Genomic DNA, 21,413 nt, shown 5'->3' with positions numbered 1-21,413 from the left:
TGGAGTAAGGATGCGTGGTGATGCTGCGTGTGTAGGGGAGGAAGGCTACCTGCATGCGTCTATCGATTATCACCCCCACCTCCCCCCAGCCATCAACCAGGACTGGGTTTACCGGGGGTGGGGGGGGGATGTCACGGTGGTATGATGATACCCCGGAGATCTCAAGTTGTATTTATAGGAATGTGTTTGAGGAGAAAAATATATATGTATTTTTAACATGCAACCAAAAAAAAAAACAAAAAAAAAAAACACAGCACCACACGCTGCAGTCTAATCAGGCTGCAGCTGTTGGGTCAGATTCCAGCTGTTTGTGGTGGGCAACAACAACAATATGGATGTAAACTCCTCTGTTGTAGTTACTCTGAAGCCATGCATTGGATGAAAGCAGCGCTTTTTTCCCCTCTCTCTCTCTCTCTCTCTCCACACCAACACTGTTGTACGGTTGGCCATTAGGCCTATAGTGTGACGTACGGTTGACGCACAAGACGGGGTGCATCTATGAAAAATAATTACCTATACTATGTCTGCAAGCTTCAAATGGGTCTCACTCCATCGCTGATCAGTGGACGATGGAGCAGGAATAAAAGGGGATCATTTATGATAAAGATATTCATCTGTTAATTTTGACACATCACATCAACACACAAATTACAACCGACGGTAACCATCTGTAAAGGTTGTAATTGTAGGAACAGACTATGGCATATTTTGGTCACGAATACACCAGTATACATATAAACAGTATACATAACACACACACACACACATACACACACATACACACACACACACACACACACACATTTATATATATATACATATATACATATATACAGACAGACACATATATAGGCTACATCATCAATAATTTAAACATTAATTGCAACTTACCTTTTCCTTAACAGTTTTATTGATAGTTTTTATGTCAGTAAAAGTTTTAGAAAATAAAGCATCTATAGAGCTTTTAGAAAGGTCCTTTAACAGTCATATTGATAACGTTATGTTACATTATGTAGGCAAATGATTACAAAAATTGTACATCTACAGAACTTTTAAAAAGGTGCGGAGTGAAAGAGTCACTTTTCCAAAAAAAGGAAAACAAATATGATAGTGGATTAATGTTCTAAACTAGGCAATTTAAATGTCATATAGATCCTTTATTTCTTCAGTCTTTTGAGAGTTAACATGCAGCGCTCAACATCTGGGTGGTAACATGCTTGAAAATAACCTACAAGTATTGCTCTGACGTTGGCGTCCACTCACTTATACACAGTAAACATTTGAATAATAGGCTACATCAATAATTTAGACATCAGTTGCGACTTACCATTTCTTCTAAAGTCTGACTGACAACATGTTTATGTAGGCAAATAAAGTTTAAAAAAAAAGTTAATCTATAGATGTTTTAGAAAGATGGATCAAAATAATAACATGCTTAAAAATTAGTAAAAATAGCTTAAAAATAAGTATTTCTCTGATGTTGGTGTCCACTCACCAATACACAGTATATATATATGAATTACATGCTACATCAATAATTTAGACATAATTGCAACTTACCCTTTCCCTTAAAGGTCTCTTGATATCATTTTTATGTAGGCATATAATTCGAAAAAGTAATTTGTACATATAGCTTTCAGAAAGGTCCATAATTAACTTTGCAATCTGAGTGAATTAGATACCATATAAATCTTGTATTCAGTCTTTTGAGAGTTACCGAGCAGAACTGAACATCAGGGTGGTAACATGCTTGAAAATGACCTGTAAGTATTTGCTCTGATGTTGGCACCCATTCACCAACACACAGTATAAATTGGAATAATAGGCTCCATCAATAATTTAAACACTAATAATACATTAATCATTTATACACTAATTGCAACTTAGCATTTTAACAGTATTATTAATAACGTTTGTACATGCCGAATAAGTATCTTGAGAGTTACCGTGCAGTGCAACATCAAGGTGGTGACATGCCTGAAAATAAACTGCAATTATTGCTTGGATGTTGGCGTTCACTCACCAATATAAACATTAATAATACATCAGTAATTTAAACATTAATTGCAACTTACCTTTACCATTAACGGTTTAATTGATAACATTTTATACATGCAATTAAAAAATATAGAGAGCTTTAAGAAGGGGCACAAGAAAAGTTTCACTCTCCATTTTTTTTTAAATGTTATGATTGTGAATAAACCCTTTATTTTTCAGTTTTTCGAGTGTTACTGTGCTGTGCTAAACATCAAGGTGGTAACATGCTTGTAAACATTATCAAATAAATCCTGTTTATCCCTAAATTTCACTCATAATGAGGAGGCATACTCAGCCAGGACACATGATCTATGACACAGCCTGGATGGTTAGTGTCTCTATGGTGACTTGCTTTTTACAAATAGCGCTGACAATGTCAAGTGTCGCTATGGTTGCAGATGAAAATATGTACGCAGGCTTATTTTTTATGAGAAACATCAAGAACTGAATTATATCTGTCTCCATGGTAACCTCAGAGTATAGGAGAGGGAAGAGAGCTCTTTATTTTGCAATAGATCCTTGCCTATATCTGAAGGAGCATGAAAACACTACAAGAAAAAAACAAAAAGGGAGGGGGGGGGGCGGTGATTAAGTGGATCAAGTGTGGACATAATTCAGAATCCTGATTTTGCAATAAGTGGGCGGTGAGGAGGTGAAGAGAGATTAATAAATCCGAACTTATGTCCTTTTCATTTTAGTGTGTTTGTGTTTATTTGGTTCATACACACACATTTGTGTGTGTTCTTACAGTACGGTCAACTTTAGGTTATCCAAGCCAAAGCTCTTGAAAATGTGCTTTATCTTTGCCAGATGACCAAATTACACTACAGATCACCACAAATCAGATTTTTATAGTTTGGCCTATCTTGAATGTTTTATTGCATGAAACCTCAATGATCCCTGTGCTGAACTGGACAGAGATCAGCTGTGGAGGATGTCAGACCAAGAGATCCTCCTTCTCTTGTATATCTAGTTTGGTGCCACTTCGGCATCATCCAAGTCTGCAACTCCCTCCATCTCCGCTCTTACCTCCTCCTGAACCAGCTGGTGGCAGACTTGTCTTGAACCTTGCATGCAGTGATGCAGCCGTGACTCAGCCTACTGATCTACATCCTGTACTATCCACTCTCAGTCTCTCAGTCTGAAGATTACCAACACTGTGAACACCTCAATGATCTGAGTTATCTGATACAACTCATTTGACTTATCTTAGACCAGTCATATAGGATTCATCAGTTATTTTTGTTTGGGAAATCAATATTTTTTTGGGTCAAATTAGACAAATCATTTAATCATATTAAAGTAATTTGCTAGTCGTTCATTATTGCTGTCCTAGAGATTCAAGTTCACGCATAACTGTTAAAAGGCTTTTATCATCCAGAGTTTCATGTTTAGTTACTGATAAGAAGGTTGTCTTGACTTGGAGGATCACTGTCTGCATAAGGACGATGAAAAAAAAGAGGTCGACAAATCTGACAACTTTTGTCCTCTGTGCATTCATACTTTGAAGCCAACTTTTGTAGTGGCTGTGTAATTACAACATTGGATACATACTTTTTAAGAGTCGCAACCCCTCCCAAATCATTCATTTGACTGTCATAATTTGAGCCATTTGTTCCAGTAACATTAGGGAAGTCTGGAAGAGTTGCAAGATTAAATAATTCTACTCTTTTCAAGTTAGCCAGAACTAAACCAGAAGTTAGCTGGCTTGGTCAGCAGGCCCCACGACAAGGCCCATCCAGGTTATTTTAAAGCTGGGAAGTCGAGCTTCTCTTGTTTAATGCGCCGCTGAGCAGCTTTCATAGGAATGACTGGGCTCCACCTGTGATGCTGTATGTGGGTTTTATTGCAGAAGCAAACTGCTAGCTCTCAGAACCTTCCTGAGCTAGCAGGACTACTTCTTCATGGAGTTCTCTGTCCTGATTGGATAAAGGAGGCAGGGATACCAGAAAAGAACAGAAGGACCATCATTCATTCCTATGAAAGCTGCTCAGCAGTGCATGAAGCCAAAATGGCTTGATAAAAAAATACCCAGATCTTCCTTTGTTTTGGGGCCCATAGAGTGTGGTTGGTCAGCAGAAGTCTGCTGACAGAACTGGCTAACTTGAATAAATTCAATAGTGCAGCACTTCTACATTTGCCACATTTTATTGGACCTATGGCTCAAATTATGCCAGTCAAACAAGTCATTTCATGGAGGTTGGGATGCTTCTTCCACAATGTTAGCGAAAGGGAAAAAGTCTTTTTGGCCCCTGTGCATCACATGATGATGTAATTACAGGGTTCGGCCACTACACAAACTGGCTTCGAAGCCTGGCGCTTGTCCTGTATACATAACACATATAGCCCCCCTGGGATATCCATGCAACAGAACACATAGACATCGTAACCTCCAAACTGTTTTTTCTTCGCAATCTGATGATCATTTTAGTTCCTTTCATGTAAAATCCTTACATATTGCACCTTTAATTTAATCACTTTTTATTTTATACTCTGGTTAAACTTGCAGTAATAAACCCCTGAACTGTGGGATTAAAAAAAAAACCTTGCACATATTTTAACAACTAACCTGACAGTCTGAATTCAGGACATTAAGCCCTCTCGTAAGAGTCAGACAGTGGTTGTTTATGGGAGCGTCTGCCTGAGGGGGGCGGGGCTGTAGGTAGCCTGAGTTGAAGCGCTGCCTGTGAGCCTCAACTCAGGACACAAACGCCCATACACATCAGTGAGAGTTTGATACATTGTCCTGCGTGGCCGTGCGATACACCCACACCCTCTCGGGTGAATTGAACGCGTCTTATCTCCGCCCGCCCGTGCCGACCTGACAAGCGTAAGTAACGACCCAACGGGTGAGCGTCAACGGGCTCGAGCTCATCCACGGTGTCTCCTCTCCATGCTGAAAACGTGCGAACGTTTCGGGGCGAGGAAACCGTGGACGACCGCAGTGAACGTGGTTTTGCTGCAGGTTTGTTTTTTTTCCCAACCGTTATATGTTGTTATTCCGGCACGCACCGTCGCCTCGTTTGACCCGTTGCGTTGTCTGCGATACGTATAATGAGATTCCACCGCTGACATTACAGTTTAACCGCCGCGCTCGTGCTATTTTCTCGCCTGTGAGTGTTGTACAGTCGCAACGTGTACAGTGAAGCTGCTGGACACGCCTCGCGGAAAAAAAAAGAAAAGAAAAACACACAACTGGCTAACGTTAGCTTAGCAGAGCCGTTAGCTGGTACACACGTCAACTCAGCCCACAGAAGCTAGCTAACTTCTGTTCGCAGGCACAGCCGGGATCAGGTGACAAAACACGTTGTCTTTTAATGTGTGGGGAATTGCGCAGTTTCCTTAATGTACAGTCGGCTGCTTTGGGTGTAATAAGTTACAGTACGTGACGAGCTGTCTTCACAAATGGCATATTTCTTAATGCATCCAAGAATATGTGTTTACTGGAGAGCTTTTCATCCAGGGGGGCATGAGCTATGTGTGTGTGTGTGTGTGTGTGTTTGTGCACGGTAGTTAAAATGGCTAATTCCTAAAACTATGTAGGCGTTGACTAGCATCTCCCCAAGGCTGGAGAAGTCCAACCTGTTTTTTTGTTTTTTTTTTTGTTTTTTTTTTACAGTGTTCACAAACAACAGTGGGCAGTGCGTGTAGGTGGCAGAGCTCATGCAGAGTAGTAATACGAAGGACACTTGTGGCTATATTTAAGGTGTTCAATCCTGGAGTCTGACTGAACTACACAGGCATCATTCATGCTGCTGCACACATGTTTTTTTTCCAAGAGTGATTTGTTTGGATTTGCCTGCATGAACCTCACTTGTCAGCTTTTACAATTAAATTCAAGTAGTCGATCAAAAGACTAGTAGAATAATCGAGTCAATTATTTTCAGTCATTCACACAGAAAAAATTCAAATATTCCCAGTTTCTCTTATTATTTAAGAATTTGCTAGTTTTCCTATTCATTTTAAATGATGGTAAACAGAGCAGAGGGTTGATGCCAATATCAACACTGGGGAGAACAAAAGCCCATACCGATATATCAGCCAACCATACTATTTAAAACAATCCCTCATTTGTTGTTATCAAACACTTGTATCAAAGATATATCCGGGAGGCAGATATTTTACAACTGAACAATAAACGTGGTCTGAAATGACATCATCGATTATTTGTTGCCGTCTTCTTTGTAATAAAAATTGTCGGCGAGTGATTAAATTGGATTTGCCTGAATTAATCTCACTTTTCGATTAATCGTTGCAAATAAATTGACATATTCTCTCTTTTCAACTCTTCATATCTAAGGATTTGCTGCTTTTCTTTCATTTTATGTGATGTAAACAGAGCTTGACTCAAATTTTGGGGTTGGGGCTGATATTGGGGTGAAAAATGATGATCCCTCAATTTTTGGTATCAAGCACTTGTGACAAAGATATGTAATGAAGATTTAACTGTTGAACAATAAAGTTGATGGTCTAAAATGACACAAATAATTAGTGGTCTATGTGCTTTTCTAAAAAAGAAAAAAAAAAGTCAAATATTCTGTGTACTTTCCCTCCATTTTCTGTGATAGTAAACAGGTTGATCAATACTCGAATTTTGGGGTTGATGCCTATATCAATATTGGAGTGAAAAAAATCCAGTATCGATATGTATTGACTAATTTAAACACATTTTTGCCATTGATACGGCTCTAACAGAGATATGTAACAGAAGTGGGAAACTCTGCAGTTGAACTTTATTGTTTAAAATGACATCAGTGCACAAGACCGCAAGGATCACTGAGAATTTAATAATAAATTATTCCAAGCATCTTTTTCTGCATTGTAATCTCAAAAGAAAAAAGTCCATTTTGGACTACATTTAAGCTGATGCCTCGACATTATTGAGTATCAACAAATCTCTTGTCATTTGACATCAGATTTCAATACCTAAGTATTGAGTATTGAGGTTGAGGCTTTGGGTTAGCAGCTTGGGTTGGATGCCAACTGAATGCGCCAATATTTGACAGCCTGGGGATGACAACAATTAACTGTCCTCTCCAGGAAGTTACATTTTGCTGCTTTAATCATTGCAGCCCCAGTTGTTAGATGTAGCCCATTTAAGAGTATTTGAAGAAAGGTGTTTTGCATATCTATATGTAGCCAGGCTGATTGTGTTATTGCCCCCAATCTTTTAGCAGATCCAGGGAGAGGAGCCTGTTTGCATTCCAGTGCAGGTGCTAGACAATGGAGGTGAAAATCAAAGAGCAGGACGAAGACAGCACATTCAGCAACACTGACACGAATGGTAAGATCATACATATCTTCAGTCCGCTCAAGGCAAAAGGATCCATTCATGACCTTAATGTAAACTGCATGAATCAACTCGAGCATGAAGTAGAAAATGAGCTGAGCCGGCTTGCAGTTATATCGGCTAATTAGTTCACTCAAGGGAGGAAAAAAGAAAAAAACTGAACATTTCTGGCTGGCACTTCGTAGCATGTGGTCATGTCAGATGGTTGAGGGGTTCTCCTGTCCAGGATACTGCTGTTCAGTGGGCCCTGAGCAGATCTTCCCGTGTTTTAATCCAGGAAGGGTACATGGTGGTGCTGGAGATAATCCAGGATACAGTTGGCTGCTGCATGAAACTCATGCATGGGGTGGAACGTACTGTAAGACCCAGCACTCGCCATTGATTTATATTTTTGACACTTCAATTAATCCTTTAGTGTGTTATGCGAATCCAGCAATATTTAATTTTTAGAAAAGTGAGATTGGTTGAAAGATGGAAAAATTTGAAGAGTCAAAGATTGCGTTTTTATGTCTCCACATCGGCAAAAGCTGTTACCAGAGGCATTATGTTCTCAGGTTTTTTCATGGGCCCATTGTTGTGAAGGCGATATTTCAGGAATGCCTTGAGGGAAATCCTTCAAACTTGGTATAAATGTCCACTTGGATTACAAAGCTATTACAAGGTTTAAGGTGATTTATAACATATAACACCAGGTTGCATAACAAAATGATACAAATGTGTAACTCATAGTTGCATAGAACATATATGCAGTGATTTTAGGCCATGAACATATCCATCAGCCACAACAGTAAAACCATGGACAGGGAAAGTATATAACATTAGCCATCAACAAGAGGGTGATGATAAAAAGGTCACTATCTTTACATTAAAAGTTCATCAGGTAAACACTGTCCGTCAGTTTAAGCACCAAGCATCAATCATGTAAACACAGAGTCCACCTCTCCTCATCCTGCACTGTCTGCTCAGAATGTGATCTTAAAGTCCGCCTGTCTTGGATTTGACCTGAATCGTCCTCCCTCTCAGGTAAACGCCCAGCAGAGGACATGGATGAGGAGCAGGCCTTCAAACGTTCTCGCAACGCAGACGAGATGGTGGAGCTGCGTGTGCTACTTCAGAGCAAAGTAAAGACCCATTCACACAGTGTTAGCTGTTAGGCCATGCTAATGATATTTTTTCTATTTATCAAAGATCTGAATTATTTCTCAAGAAAACCTGCTTTTTGTTCACAGAATGCCGGTGCTGTTATTGGAAAAGGAGGCAAGAACATAAAAGCCCTACGCACAGACGTGAGTAAACGGAAAAAATGCTGCTGACCTATCTGCAGCTGAGGAGAAGTGTTAGTCAAAGATCACTTGTCAATAATGATGAAACCAAGTTGGCTCATGTGGAGGAAGGCCCTTGTAGTCAGATCTTTTGGATTTGTTTCCAGTCTTCAGTTTCAACCTGATTCCAGTTCCCCCTCACAGTCTTGAAGCTATGTGTGACCCTGAAGAGACACCAGGTGCCTGAAAGCCTGAGTCCATCTTTTTTTTTTTCTCCAGGGACGTTAATCTGTAGTGCTCAAGACTGTTTTTTTTTATACTTATCTCTGTCCAGATCACACTTCCTGTTCTTCTTCACTCACCACAATTTTTCTCATATCACTTTTGGGTCAAAGTTTAGCGTGTATTCAATTAAAAATGTATTCCTTCTCCCCCTCTTCCCTTCTCCTTTACTTTTTTTGCTTTTATTTTTGGCCACCTTCCTCCGTTGCCCATGTACTGGATCGACATGCCCCTCCTGCGTTGCCCACCTTGACGTTGGCCCAACCTCCGCCCGCCCCTGAACGCCCGCCCGCCCACCTGACACTCCCGGTTGGCCCCTTCCATAAACCGTGCCCCTCCTTAAACGGGCGCCTAACTTGACATCTTGTGATTGAATGCCCCTGCCCAATGCCAACTTCCTCCACCACCACAACCACCACCACAACCACCACCACCACCACCTCGGCCCATGCAGTACAATGCCAGTGTATCAGTCCCAGACAGCAGTGGCCCAGAGCGGTATGTCCCAACAGTTATTGCCTCACTGCCTGATTAGAACAGTGAAACACATGTCTTTTGATAACCTGCCTTTTGTTTCATTTTAACATTTTTATATACATGACAGAATACTCCCACCCCTTCCCCCAAACACCCCTCCCCCTCCACTTGTAAGAGACGTGTTTTTGTTCCCTTTGATTTTTCTGTCCATTTGAAGCATCTCCATTGAGTTGGACTTTTTGTCATTAAAGTTTATTGTCCATGCAGAGAATCACTGACAGCCCACTACCGAGTAGTTGGTATTTGATGGTTAGCCCCACAGCTGTTGGATGTTGTTTTCCTTCGCTGTGATATTTAGTTTTTAACCATTAAACTTGTGGAAAGCAGACATCTTTTTCTCGCTCTGTCCTCTGTGGCCCACCTGGCTTCCTTACCTCCGGCCTCTCCTTTCCTCCACCCTCCCTCCCCCACTGTTGTCAGCATCACTGTCCATGATTTCTGAGCGAGCACTGGTTTTTGTCTGGAGGCTCCGTCCCTGTCACTCATTGATGTCGTCTGTTTATGGCCCCATTCAGACCTTGTATTAACGTCTGTCCTGAGTGATCTGATCACAAGTGAACAGCTGTAAGTACAGGTTTGAATGCCTCCCAAGACCCATTTGAGATCTGATCATTCGGACCACGTTTGGAGGTGGAAGTCCTCAGATTCTCTAATTTTGCAATTGCTTGAGCAAGGAGGAACCATCAAACACTGTTTATAACAAACTTAATTGTTTGCGCCGTCTTGTAAATTTGGCAACAGGGAACATGGTAACGTAATGAGGGAACTGAGAAGTTTGAGTTGGAGGAGGTGCAGTGTGTTGTCTGCAGGTCTTCATCTAGCAACACCTTCTCATTCCATTACTCCCTCAGATTGTATAAAACTATGCCTTGACAGATTTTAAACTGATCTGCCGTCAATAAATGCGTACATTACTGTTGTTTTGCTCTGATGACTGACTTTTGACAAACGATAGCCCAAAATGCTAAACTCACCAGACACATTGCTTTCGAGTGACTAGCCATATTCAAAAGACTGGTTAACTTGTGTTTCACCAGTCAAATGCTTTAATTTGAAGCTTCAGCTGTAGTAAGTATTGAGTTTTCATTAGTACTACATTAACACAGCGTTTGTGTGTACCGGGTATTACCAGTGTTGTCGCAAGCTTATTAGTCAGTGGGAACATTTTGTCACTGCGTCAACCCTAGTGGTCACTCGAGACGCATGTTAGTGGCAGGTGTGAACAGACAGAATAAGAGAGCTGTCCATTTGTAATTGGATCACCCAGGATGAATGTTAATACCAGGTCTGAGCCAGGGCCCATTTTATGTGCTTCATCTCTTCTTTTACATTTCTGCCAGGCCACATCCGATCACAACTGTCTGCCAAACCTTTCATTAACCCCCGCCCCTGAAACCCTCCACCTCCAGTAGTTGGTAGCCACTCACATATCCTTCCCCACCTCAATCCCTCTGCTTGTTTTCTACTGCCCACCTCGTCTCGTCACCTCAGCCCCAAGCCCTCCCCACCCCTCCCCTCTTCTCCCCCAACCCCTGGTCACAATGAGAAGGTGTGCTGGTGGCGCAATTGTCATGGCAAGCCATTGTTTCAGTTTTTTACGTTCCTTATCCCCAACTTGCTGGTGGTGGGATGGTAATAGAAGATCTCTCTCTTTCTCTCACACCCTTCTCCCCCCCAACTCTGTGTGGCCAGTCTCAAGTTAATTTTGAGCCGTTCTGAAGTTGCCCATCCTCCCAAGGCTTCTCTTACTTTGAAAATATTACAATGAGTGCATGTCAGCTGGTTATTTATTCTGTCTAGTTTAGCCTGGAATGTTTCGTGAGTTTGTCGGTAACTATTTGCTGGACTGCTTCTCATGTTTTTTTTGGTCAGGATTTGCTTTGTGTTCTACTTTTTGTCCCCCTTGTAACGCCTTCCTTTTGGCCAAAATGGTTCCTGACAGGATCCTGAGCGTGAACGCCAGCATCGACACGATTGGAGAGATTCTGCTGAAAATCATACCTACCCTAGAGGAGGTAAGCTACCAGGTTAATTACCTTATTATTAATGTGTACTTGAACAGGGGGGCAGCGCGGAATGATTGATGACATTGCATTTTATAATGTGTTGTCCTCTTATTAACAGTCGGTGTGTCAATAGACATAGCAATGTGCCAAACAAAGACAGTGAAGAAGAACACTAGCGCTTAAAGCTAGCACTTAAACATGGATGTTAATAAACAAGACCTGAAATGATATTCTTGGTCAGATCCTTTAAAACCAAGGATTCAAGCAGCGTGTATCAGGCAGAAGTGTGTTGCTAATCCTGAATAAAATATGGGTTATGATGAATCCCAATATTCTTATTAGGATGAAATGTGTAGATGGTGCAATGTATTTTAAACTTGTTTTCATTTTCCTTTACACACAGTAGGATGGCCATTTTCCCCCCCTCTATGGCTACATAGAGTATCTAGAGGCAGAGATGCTTTGTTGATCAACAATGGGAAGAGTTTCAGGCCCTACTGTCATCACTGATCTGGCTTTGTGTTTTTTGTAGTACCAGCATTACAGTGGGATTGATTTTGACAGTGAGCTTCGCCTGCTGATCCATCAGAGCTTGGCAGGGGGCATCATTGGGGTAAAAGGTGCCAAGATAAAGGAGCTGAGAGAGGTAGGACAGAGTTCAGATTTCGCAGGAGCTTCCCCATGGTGTCAATGATGCAGTACTTGTATGATGTTTGCCGATGTCATGTTCAAAATGTTAAAAAATGTAATGTTTTCATGCATTAGAATACCCAGACCACCATTAAGTTGTTCCAGGAGTGCTGTCCACACTCCACTGACAGAGTCGTCTTGGTGGGAGGAAAGCCAGAACGTGTCATTGAATGTATAAAAGTGATCCTGGAGCTGGTGTCAGAGGTAAGTTTACATCTTGTGAGATCTGAAAGTCTCAACATATTGTTTTACAGTCATGTGTTTGTTCTCCTGCAGATGTAAGAATAGTTATGAGACTGGAGGCTGAAGTCCATAATCATAATTCGGTTTTAAGATACCATCTTTAAATGTTCAGTAGTGTTATCAGTTGTGTGCTTTTACAGCAGTTATTCCAAACAGAGCAGAGCTTCAATTGTTTTGTTTCTTTTGCAGGCGCCAATCAAAGGTCGTGCCCAGCCTTATGACCCTAATTTCTACGATGAGACATACGACTACGGCGGTTTCACCATGTTATTCGAGGAAAGAGGCAGACGACCTATTGGTGGCTTCCCCATTCGTGTGCGTGGGGGCTTTGAGCGCATGCCCCCTGTTCGTGGCAACAGACCCATGCCTCCTTCCAGACGGGATTACGACGACATGAGCCCCCGACGGGGTCCCCCACCACCACTAGGCAGAGGTGGTCGAGGGGGCAGCCGAGCACGTAATTTGCCTCTTCCCCCACCACCGCCGCCAAGAGGAGGGTGAGGAGGAGCGCACTTACTGTGGGTGTTTTCACGCCTAACCTGTTTGGTTCATTTCAATGAACTGTGCTGTGCTTTTTTAATGTTTTCCTTGGTCCTGACCAAAATTAACCAAACTCCTGGAGTGAAAACACCCATAGATGCCCAATTGTTTAGTCGGACATTTCTGTTTTATTTTGCTAACACATGACTTGTCATTGTTTGTAGGGGAGACAGGTTCTCACACGGCAGCTATCATGGCAGCATGGATGACAGACCAAGGCGAGTATGGAATAGGATTGTCAGCATTTTAATTTCTCTCCCAAGCAGTGAAAGTAGCTCAGTGGTAGAATGTCAACCCACCAGCCCTGATTCAGAGTCTGGTCACAGGTCATCTGTTGAGTCTGCGTGTCTTTTCACACTCACAGCTTTTTAAATACCAATGTAACAGTGCTGACCTGCTTTATACTGTAGTATTAAGTGTGTTCTAGACTAGAGAAACTAGATTAATGAATACCTCTTTCTCTGTAGTGACAGAAGAGGACGAGGAGATCGTTATGACAGCATGGTGAGTGCCATCATGTTTAAATCTGCTGCTGTATGTTTGCAGCTGTCTGACTGTGCAGTCGCTGTTAGTGGATTATTTTTCAGATGAGGTGATTGGAATTCCTTTTTCTGAGTGTAGTACAAGCGCTGAGCAGAGGCACGGACACTGTGCTGCTTTTTCACTGTGTATGCACACTGATCTAGGCCTGTTGTTGCCTGGCAACAGTTGTCTCCTTGGTTACCACAGAGCAGCAGAGTACGTGGTCCAGAGATCGACCAGGCGAGCAGATGAAACCAACGCACCTCCTGAATAGGTTCCCTTCAGGTCTTAGCTGCAAGCAAATGCTTTTATTGTGAAGCATCATATAAAAAATAACAATACATGGTGTTAAAATAATTAAACAAATAATACATTGTAATTAAATAATGATTAAATAAGTGTAATAATAAAATAACAAATATGTATGAAGAAAGAATTAATAAAGACACTGAAAAATGAATATCTAACCCATAACGAGCGTCACACTCTGATATCTACTCCACCCTGTACTACAGTTAAAATCTGGCTCTCTTTGCGAAATGAGACTAAAGGCTGCCTAGTTTTCTTAATCTTTTAACTTGTTGTGAATGAAAGTCAGGATCTTTCAAAGTGAAATGTATCCATCAGTTCTGTGAGCCATAGTTTCTTTCTCTTTCCAAAATAAGAGGATATGTTTTAGTTTCTCTCCATCTCTATCATCTGGTGTAATGTATATGTCAATGGAAAAAGGTTGCAAAGTGATAACAAGCTCAAATAACAGAAATTTTTCTGTTTCTATTTATTTCAGGTTTGATATTGGTCTAATTAAGACTGCTCTATTAACTCTTTGAATAGTCACTGTCTTTACTGGGTCGAGGCAAATTATCACTTTGTTTTTAAATGTCCTAAATATGAGCAAGTAAAAAAGTAATGTCCTAGATTGTTCCTCAGTCCCTCTTCTTTAAAAGGGTCACGTACTAAATAAGTTTTGATATTTTGACTCAGTTTTAAGTTTCTTCCGAGTTGCCACCTGTGTCTTCTTTTAATGTAAAATAGTTCAGTGACATGTTTTCCTTTTCTAACATTCATCTTTGCCCTTTGAATTATTGTATGTTTCCTTTTATTGGCATCTGCTGCTTTATCTTGGAATAAAACAATCTCACATGAGGTACCAGACACATTTATACGTTTTATTTTACCGGCCCCTTTGTCCTTTAAACTTATCTTGATATTCTTTTCTTGAGGCTAATAGAAATACTGTAGTCTACAATTGATCCTAACCCCTCCCCATGGGTGCTGCCATTGTTGTGACGTCAGACAGCTGCTCCCTCTTGAAGTCAGGATTGATGAAAGTGTTCTGAGTAGTACTGCTCCATTGTACTTTTTCTAGTACGAGGTGGGAAATCTTCAAGTTCTGTTTTCGCTGTTGACACTTACATGTTTGTCTCTGTTAGAGTGAGGTTCTGTCAGCATGTTGGCTTTTAGATACTGAGAGGTCTAAAGGTGTTACATTGTTACATTATTGCGTATTTGTCATTGCTTTGGTCAGATGGTGGTTCAGATGAACAATTTCAGACTGCTATTGACAAAGCAGTCATCATCTGAGGATGATCCCAACGTTACTTAAGATTGTTTCAGTGTCTGTCAGACCATGTTTTGTTTATATAAAGTGGAATGGGTTATCTGAAGCATTAATGCTGCTGCTTAATGCTGTTGAATCAGCACAGACTCAGATCCTTGTGGAACTCTTCCAGCACTCTGCTGAATCTGTGCCACAGAAGATTCAGACTGTTCTGGTTACAAAAATGATGAGTTCTGGCCCAGGGTGTCGGTAATATAATGTAGAATGGTGACAGAGTGTGTGGTTTATTATTGTGCAGAAAATAATAAAATGTTCTGATAACAAAATATCATTTTTGGGTTATTAAAACAGTTTAATGTTTATTCTTTTGTTTTTTTCTCCAATCGATCCTGAACTGCAGAGTGGAGGCGGATATGGTGAGTGTTGATGAATACCCCACTCCTTTTACTGTAATGCTGCTTGAAACCTGTCTAGTTGCCTTATGACACATTAAATGCTATTTTTAAAAAAACTGTGGCGACAGGTTTCAACATGTCCACACACACCCTCGGTATCACGTCAATGAAATAACATTTCTGACATGTTTATAATATAACATAATTTTCCTCTTATCCTTTTAACAAACATATCAGTCTTGTGCCTTTGCTGCATTGTTTCTTTACTATCACACACTGTCTTGTCTCTGTCCCTATGGTGTGTTTTCATTTTTCACTTTCCTGTTTCCTTTCAAAGACAACAACTCTTCCTGGGAGCATTTTCAGTCTGGTGAGTGGAGACGGATCATTAACGTCCTAGTGTCTTGTTTCCTAACCTAAAGGGATTGTTTCTTCTTGTTGCATGCTTTAGTTGAAGACGAACCTCACCTTAAATGTTCTTTCTCACCTCCTCCTCTAGGTGGGAGAGGCTCATACAGTGACATTGGAGGCCCAGTCATAACAACACAGGTCACCATCCCTAAAGATGTGAGTAAGACATCTATTCACGCTCCAAAAACATGACTGTTGCAGTTAGGAATGACAGGGGCGACATTTGACTCCCGTGTGCTCGTGTTGCAGCTGGCTGGCTCCATCATCGGTAAGGGCGGCCAGAGGATCAAGCAGATCCGCCATGAGTCCGGGGCATCCATCAAGATTGATGAACCACTAGAGGGCTCTGAGGACCGCATCATCACCATCACAGGAACACAGGACCAGATCCAGAACGCTCAGTACCTGCTGCAGAACAGGCATGTGACCCTATGATTGCCCCCCAGAAACTCATCTCACAGTAGCAGTGTGGCCTCCTCTGATGGCCTGGGTGCTTATTCACTGCTGTTTTTGTTTTTGTTTTTTTTTCTGTTGCTGCATTAAATGATTAGCTTAAATTTCAAGTTTACACAAAGTGTAAATGTAAATTTGTCTTGCAGGCAGGCAAAACACTCAGTCTGATTAATAAAATACATAAAACATATACTACCTTATAATACGTTTGTTGACCATATTATTTTATCTTTATTGCACTTTACAACATGCACTCCATTTACTGTTACTACTGCTATTACTTCCTTAGTCGACAAGGAACCCAAACAATAAAAGCCAGCTGTCTATGTCGTATGACTTCAGATGGGGAAATACCTCTAGGAAATGAAAGAACACACTTTATAGAGTATTAACAACTAAATATTTTTCCCAAATGATTGCCAGGGCTAATAATATTGTGGCCCAACAGGGCTGGTCCGACCAAATATCTCTGATGAGACAGCAAATTACACTGCAAACAGGAAAACAAAATCGAGGGAAGAACGCGTCGATAAAGAAGTCAGTCGTTAAGCTACTCTCTGAAGTGTGTTCTTTTCATTTTCTGAAGCTTTAAATCGTCTCTGTGCGCAATGAAAATTGGATTTTGAGAGCAAGAAATTGTCTAGAAGCCAATCTGGGTCCAATATTCAGCATAAACAAGTGTGATGTGGAAATTTGAAGCCTTCAGCCCACATACACTGAGAATGCACTTTACAGTGAAGCAGGAGACATCTTGTGTCCAGCTCTTAAACTTGTGAAATTAAAAATATATGCTGAATAATATACTCTGGAATTTGAGACGGTGTAGAAACGGGCGACATTTTAAGAAGTTTAATGTGATAAGTTTACTTCTTTTTCCTGCTAAATCAAGGTCAGACAAATGTTATAATTTTTATATATATATATATATATATATATATATATATATATATATATATATATATATATATATATATATATATATATATATATATAACACGTGTTGAGGGGATCTTTTAATGCAAAAACAACAAGGTAACAAGGTACAAGGAACACATACAGTTATTTACAATATATAAATAAGCAGGTACACACAGGAAATAGTTTAAATATTTGATGGTTTCAAGTTCTCTAATGTGAGGATCTGTTGCTTTAGCCTCTTTTACTACTTTGTTTCACTGTTCCCCTTTGTGTCACATTTTAAAGACATCATTTGAGAAAGTAATTGGCAGATACATTGATAACGAAAATAATAGTTTGTTGTAGACTTAAATGCAATCAAATTCATGTTGAAACCTCATATTTTACTGAAAAAACCGTGGGAAAGAACTTGTAATACAAACTGTTGTACTGTCCCACAGGACGAGTGTTATCTCGGGACTTCCACAGAAGTCATGTGATAATATCAGATCCGTGCTAGTCGGCATGTCTGTAATTTGGGGTTGTGTTTCTCATAAACATCTGAAAAAATGTCTATATTGACTTTTAAAGCACAGTGGGCATGTAAAAGTAAGAAAGTACAGGCTCTGAAATATACTCTAAGTATACAAGTATCCCTCTGAAGGACATTTCTACTGGTCAGTTCTGTACAAATCTAACAGAACCTCATGTCATATTAATATAATTCAGACGGTTCAACTTAATGTTAGAATCAGTAGTATTTGTCCCAGCTGTTCGTAAATGCACCAGAGAGTCATTTTAGATTGGTGAAGTGTTCTGAGCACAGCAAAAAATTGATAAAATAAGAAAGTCCAGGCAGAGGGCTGCAGGCTCTCTGCAGAGATGAGACACTAACAAGCCTTTTCTCCCCATGCTAGTCCCCCTCTCCGAATGTTTCTGTCTTGTTCCGTCTTTTACATCGTTTCATCTTTCATCTGCTGTGAGTGATATGCACTGATAGGTTGAACCAGTGGCGGTTCTAGACCAGTTTTCATATGGGGGCCAGGTTGGGGCCGGCTTTTTTGTTAGGGGGCACATACAACCCGGAAAAAAGGATAAATCCCTCATTCAGACAAAGCAGTGTTTACAATTTCAACAATTTTTATTGGGTAGTAAACTGCTGAGACACTTTATTTCTGCCTTTCCCTTCAGAACTAAATCACTGCAAGAAATCTGTCATTGTATTATTGACGCAGACTCCCTGTTAGGGGGGCCACAGGGGTGTCCAGACTCAGAGTTACGGGGGGCACTGGCTCCTGTTGGCCCCCCCCTAGAACTGCCCCTGGGTTGAACTCACTCTTGGGATGTTGGAAAGGTGGTGTGCAATGATGCAAAAATAATAGTAATTAATAACTAAAGAAACTAACCTGTTTGGAAAATGTTAAGAGTAGAAAGTTAGGATATTTTTGTTTAAAATTTGGGGAGTAAAAGTAAGAAGTTGTCTGAAAAAGAAATACTCAAATGCAGTTACCTGAAAAATCTACTTTACTTACTAACTCTACAGTAACAAAGTATTTGTACATCACTTTTAAACAGAGGTGGAAAGTAACAATATGAGGTTGTCATATTTAAAGAAAGATTGGAAACCACTCAACTATATTGATAATGTGGCTGTTGAAGAACAGGCGTTGACGTTACTCTGGGCCTTGACATTCTACCCAGGAGATAATGTCAGTAAATACGAGTAAAATACTGATTTGGCTCGTCCATTGCAAACGCGCCACATGAAAAACAAACGTGTGGTGGCAATTTCTAAATTACATGAGGTCCCCTGGTAACACTAGTGCTGTGCAAACAGGGCTCAGGGCTGTAGATAAAGGTAATTTTGCACATTATGCCAGAACGTGAGGGTGTTGAGCCTTTTTTTTTCTTCCACCAGTATTTTGTCTTGAAGAGCTTTGGGTTCACAGACACACAGATCACTGAACGACTAAGCTGGTCCCAGCAGTCAAATTGCTTCTTGCAGACATGATTTATTTTCAGCCTTGACCTTGGCATATTTTTTATGACACACTGTTGAGCTCCACATAAAAACTCTCCAACAGTTTGCAGCATCTGGTCTTAAAAAGCCTGTGACCCATGTCATGGTCCTGCTCTGATGATTATTCCTCATGTTATCGTGAACTGTACTTACGGTTATCTGTCTTGTTTCAGTGTGAGGCAGTACTCTGGTCGATTCTTCTAGGAAGAAGGAAGTGAAGAAGATGATTGAAGCCATGCTGCCAAACTGTTTGCTCCTTCTATTCAGAGCCTACATTCCTCTGGTAGATGTGCCCCCCCTCCCCCCCACGATCGCACACTACACCATCGATCTATAAATGTTTATTTTGAGGAGATATCTGAAGCTGTCAAACGGCAAACAGGGAGTCGACAACATGTTTTCTGTGCTGGTGTTCATTATTTTTCGGGATATTCTTGTGCCGTCATTGGAGTAAACTCATCTGTGTGATAACTTTCGGTGTTGTGAGCCTCCCCCGGCCTTTATCTCCCTCATTTCAGTACAGCATGCAGAATGTAATCTTTTTGTAAGGAACATTACGTGATTTTTATTTCTTTTGCCTTTTGCCCCCTCAAATGTTTAAGCACACTCTTCAAATGAAGATGCATGCTCTTAAAGAACCAGTCAAAAAAACAAACAAAAAAAAAACTCTTAATTTTTACATCCAGCATCCTTTTCCACTGTCAAATAAAGTGCTTTTGTAAGATGGGCGTTAATGGAGTTGGTTGACATTTTGGGGAAATATGCTAATTTGTGTCTGGTGGAGAGCTGTAGCTCGATGAGAACATCTGTACCACTAATAAATCTTCTCTTGTAGCTCGCTTACTCTCTGCCAGAAACCGAATAGGTGTATTTTTCATGCTTAACAGTTGGGATAAACATGCCAGTGTGATATAGCAATGAGACAATTTTAAGATTTTTTTGTTTTTCATTGAAAGACAAGGAGCTGTATAAAGTTTTGTGTGTATATATTTACATAGAAACAGTAATTTCAAGAGTGGTTAAATTGGCCCAGGATACTTTCTACTTTCTTGAAAAGAAATGGTGCCATAAGAAAGGTTTGGTAATCTTTTTTTTTTTTTTTTTTTTTCTCTCTCTATCTTTATATGATTTGTTTTCTGCCACTCGCCGTGATGGACTCACTGTAAAACAACCTTAAAGGATAAGTTCACACAAAAATGGATATTCGGTGTTTATCTACGTTCCCGCTCGACCCTTAGACTTCACATTGTGATGATGTCATGGTTCTTCAGCTCAAGTAAAATTTTACAAACATAAAGCCTCCAGTTGTCAAAAATTCATGATCGAGCCATATCTTACATCCAAAGTGACCTGTCAACTGTTTTAGAGACGTGAAGAATAAAAGTTTAAAGGCGGCAGGGGAATTTTTGTATTGCAATACCGCAAGTGGCCATCGGGCAAAACTTTAAATGGCATCTTTTGAAATGATTTTAGGATCTCTAGGCTTCAACAGACTGATATTACTTTGGACAAGCTTTGTGGAGCCATCATATGTTCATGTTTTTTACGTTCTAAAACAAGTCCCCATCTACTTCAGTTGCTAAGGAGAAACGCGTCAAAACACAGTTTTGCTGCAAAGCTCCAGAAATGTTTTGTGGACTATGAAGCTTCACCGGACTTTCCATCGACGTGGAAAAAAATACCTTTATGAGATTATAACTTCAAAATTGTATTGTCATAAGAAGATATTTTGACCGTTATAAGGACAAACACACTTATTACATGATGACAAAGCCTTCTTGTTATAACAATGTAATATTTATATTCTAACATTTGTATCGTGACAACGTGATGGAGAGAATAACGTGAGAATATGTTGATTTAAGGGGAAAATACCTTGAAATAAGTGGAAATGTTTTCATATAACACAAAAATAGCCTGTTATATCATAAAAAGAGGAAAACTTGTTTAAACACAAACAATTTCAGGTGATATTGATCTGTTTTGCTTTCTCTGGTGTGGAAGCAGATGTAATGACTGAGCTTCCCTTTTTGGAGTGAACTTGTCCTTAAATTTCAAATCTGAAAGCAATTTTTTCTTTCTATTTTTCTTTTTCCTTTTGCCAGTTTCGAAGCATTTTTTTTCTAAAGATGCAGTTTTGACTTGAGGAGTCCACGAGTGGCGTGTTTGGTTCTGTCTGCTCATACCTGTTATCTCTCGTGTTTAAATATCTGTATTACCTGCAGGTGTTGAGTAAAATAAAGTCTGTGTCTCAGTTCACCACGGTG

General features: G+C 40.3%; 1 protein-coding gene across 6 annotated transcripts; it reads left to right on the top strand.

Moving 5' to 3' along the window:
- The first annotated feature begins 4,742 nt into the window (after positions 1-4,742).
- On the top strand, positions 4,743-21,405 carry hnrpkl (heterogeneous nuclear ribonucleoprotein K, like). Of its 6 annotated transcripts, none has more exons than XM_030436144.1 (16): positions 4,743-4,867; positions 7,212-7,321; positions 8,351-8,448; positions 8,557-8,613; positions 9,326-9,369; positions 11,351-11,423; positions 11,947-12,060; positions 12,180-12,308; positions 12,537-12,844; positions 13,052-13,105; positions 13,355-13,391; positions 15,371-15,386; positions 15,703-15,735; positions 15,865-15,932; positions 16,026-16,195; positions 19,320-21,405. In XM_030436144.1, the coding sequence occupies exons 2-16, from the start codon at positions 7,261-7,263 to the stop codon at positions 19,348-19,350; spliced, it is 1,293 nt and encodes a 430-aa protein (XP_030292004.1). In that variant the 5' UTR covers positions 4,743-4,867; positions 7,212-7,260; the 3' UTR covers positions 19,351-21,405. The 6 variants fall into 6 exon arrangements, with proteins under 6 accessions (XP_030292004.1, XP_030292007.1, XP_030292002.1 ...); XM_030436147.1 differs by having other exon boundaries at positions 4,865-5,002; positions 13,361-13,391; XM_030436142.1 differs by having other exon boundaries at positions 4,865-5,002.
- The last annotated feature ends 8 nt before the right edge of the window (positions 21,406-21,413 follow it).

Source organism: Sparus aurata, chromosome 12 (genome assembly GCF_900880675.1).
Source record: "Sparus aurata chromosome 12, fSpaAur1.1, whole genome shotgun sequence".
Classification (NCBI taxonomy): Eukaryota; Metazoa; Chordata; class Actinopteri; order Spariformes; family Sparidae; genus Sparus; species Sparus aurata.
Note: the sequence above shows the minus strand (reverse complement) of the source record. Positions and strands in the feature narration are given on the sequence as shown.

What these genes read in the sequence shown, in the direction of transcription:
- hnrpkl (XM_030436144.1), top strand. Translation starts at nt 7,261, where the DNA reads ATGGAGGTGAAAATCAAAGAGCAGGACGAAGACAGCACATTCAGCAAC. An exon ending in AGCATGGATGACAGACCAAG is followed by an intron (nt 13,106 to 13,354) that starts GCGAGTATGGAA and finishes CTTTCTCTGTAG; the next exon opens with TGACAGAAGAGGACGAGGAG. An exon ending in CAGTACCTGCTGCAGAACAG is followed by an intron (nt 16,196 to 19,319) that starts GCATGTGACCCT and finishes GTCTTGTTTCAG; the next exon opens with TGTGAGGCAGTACTCTGGTC.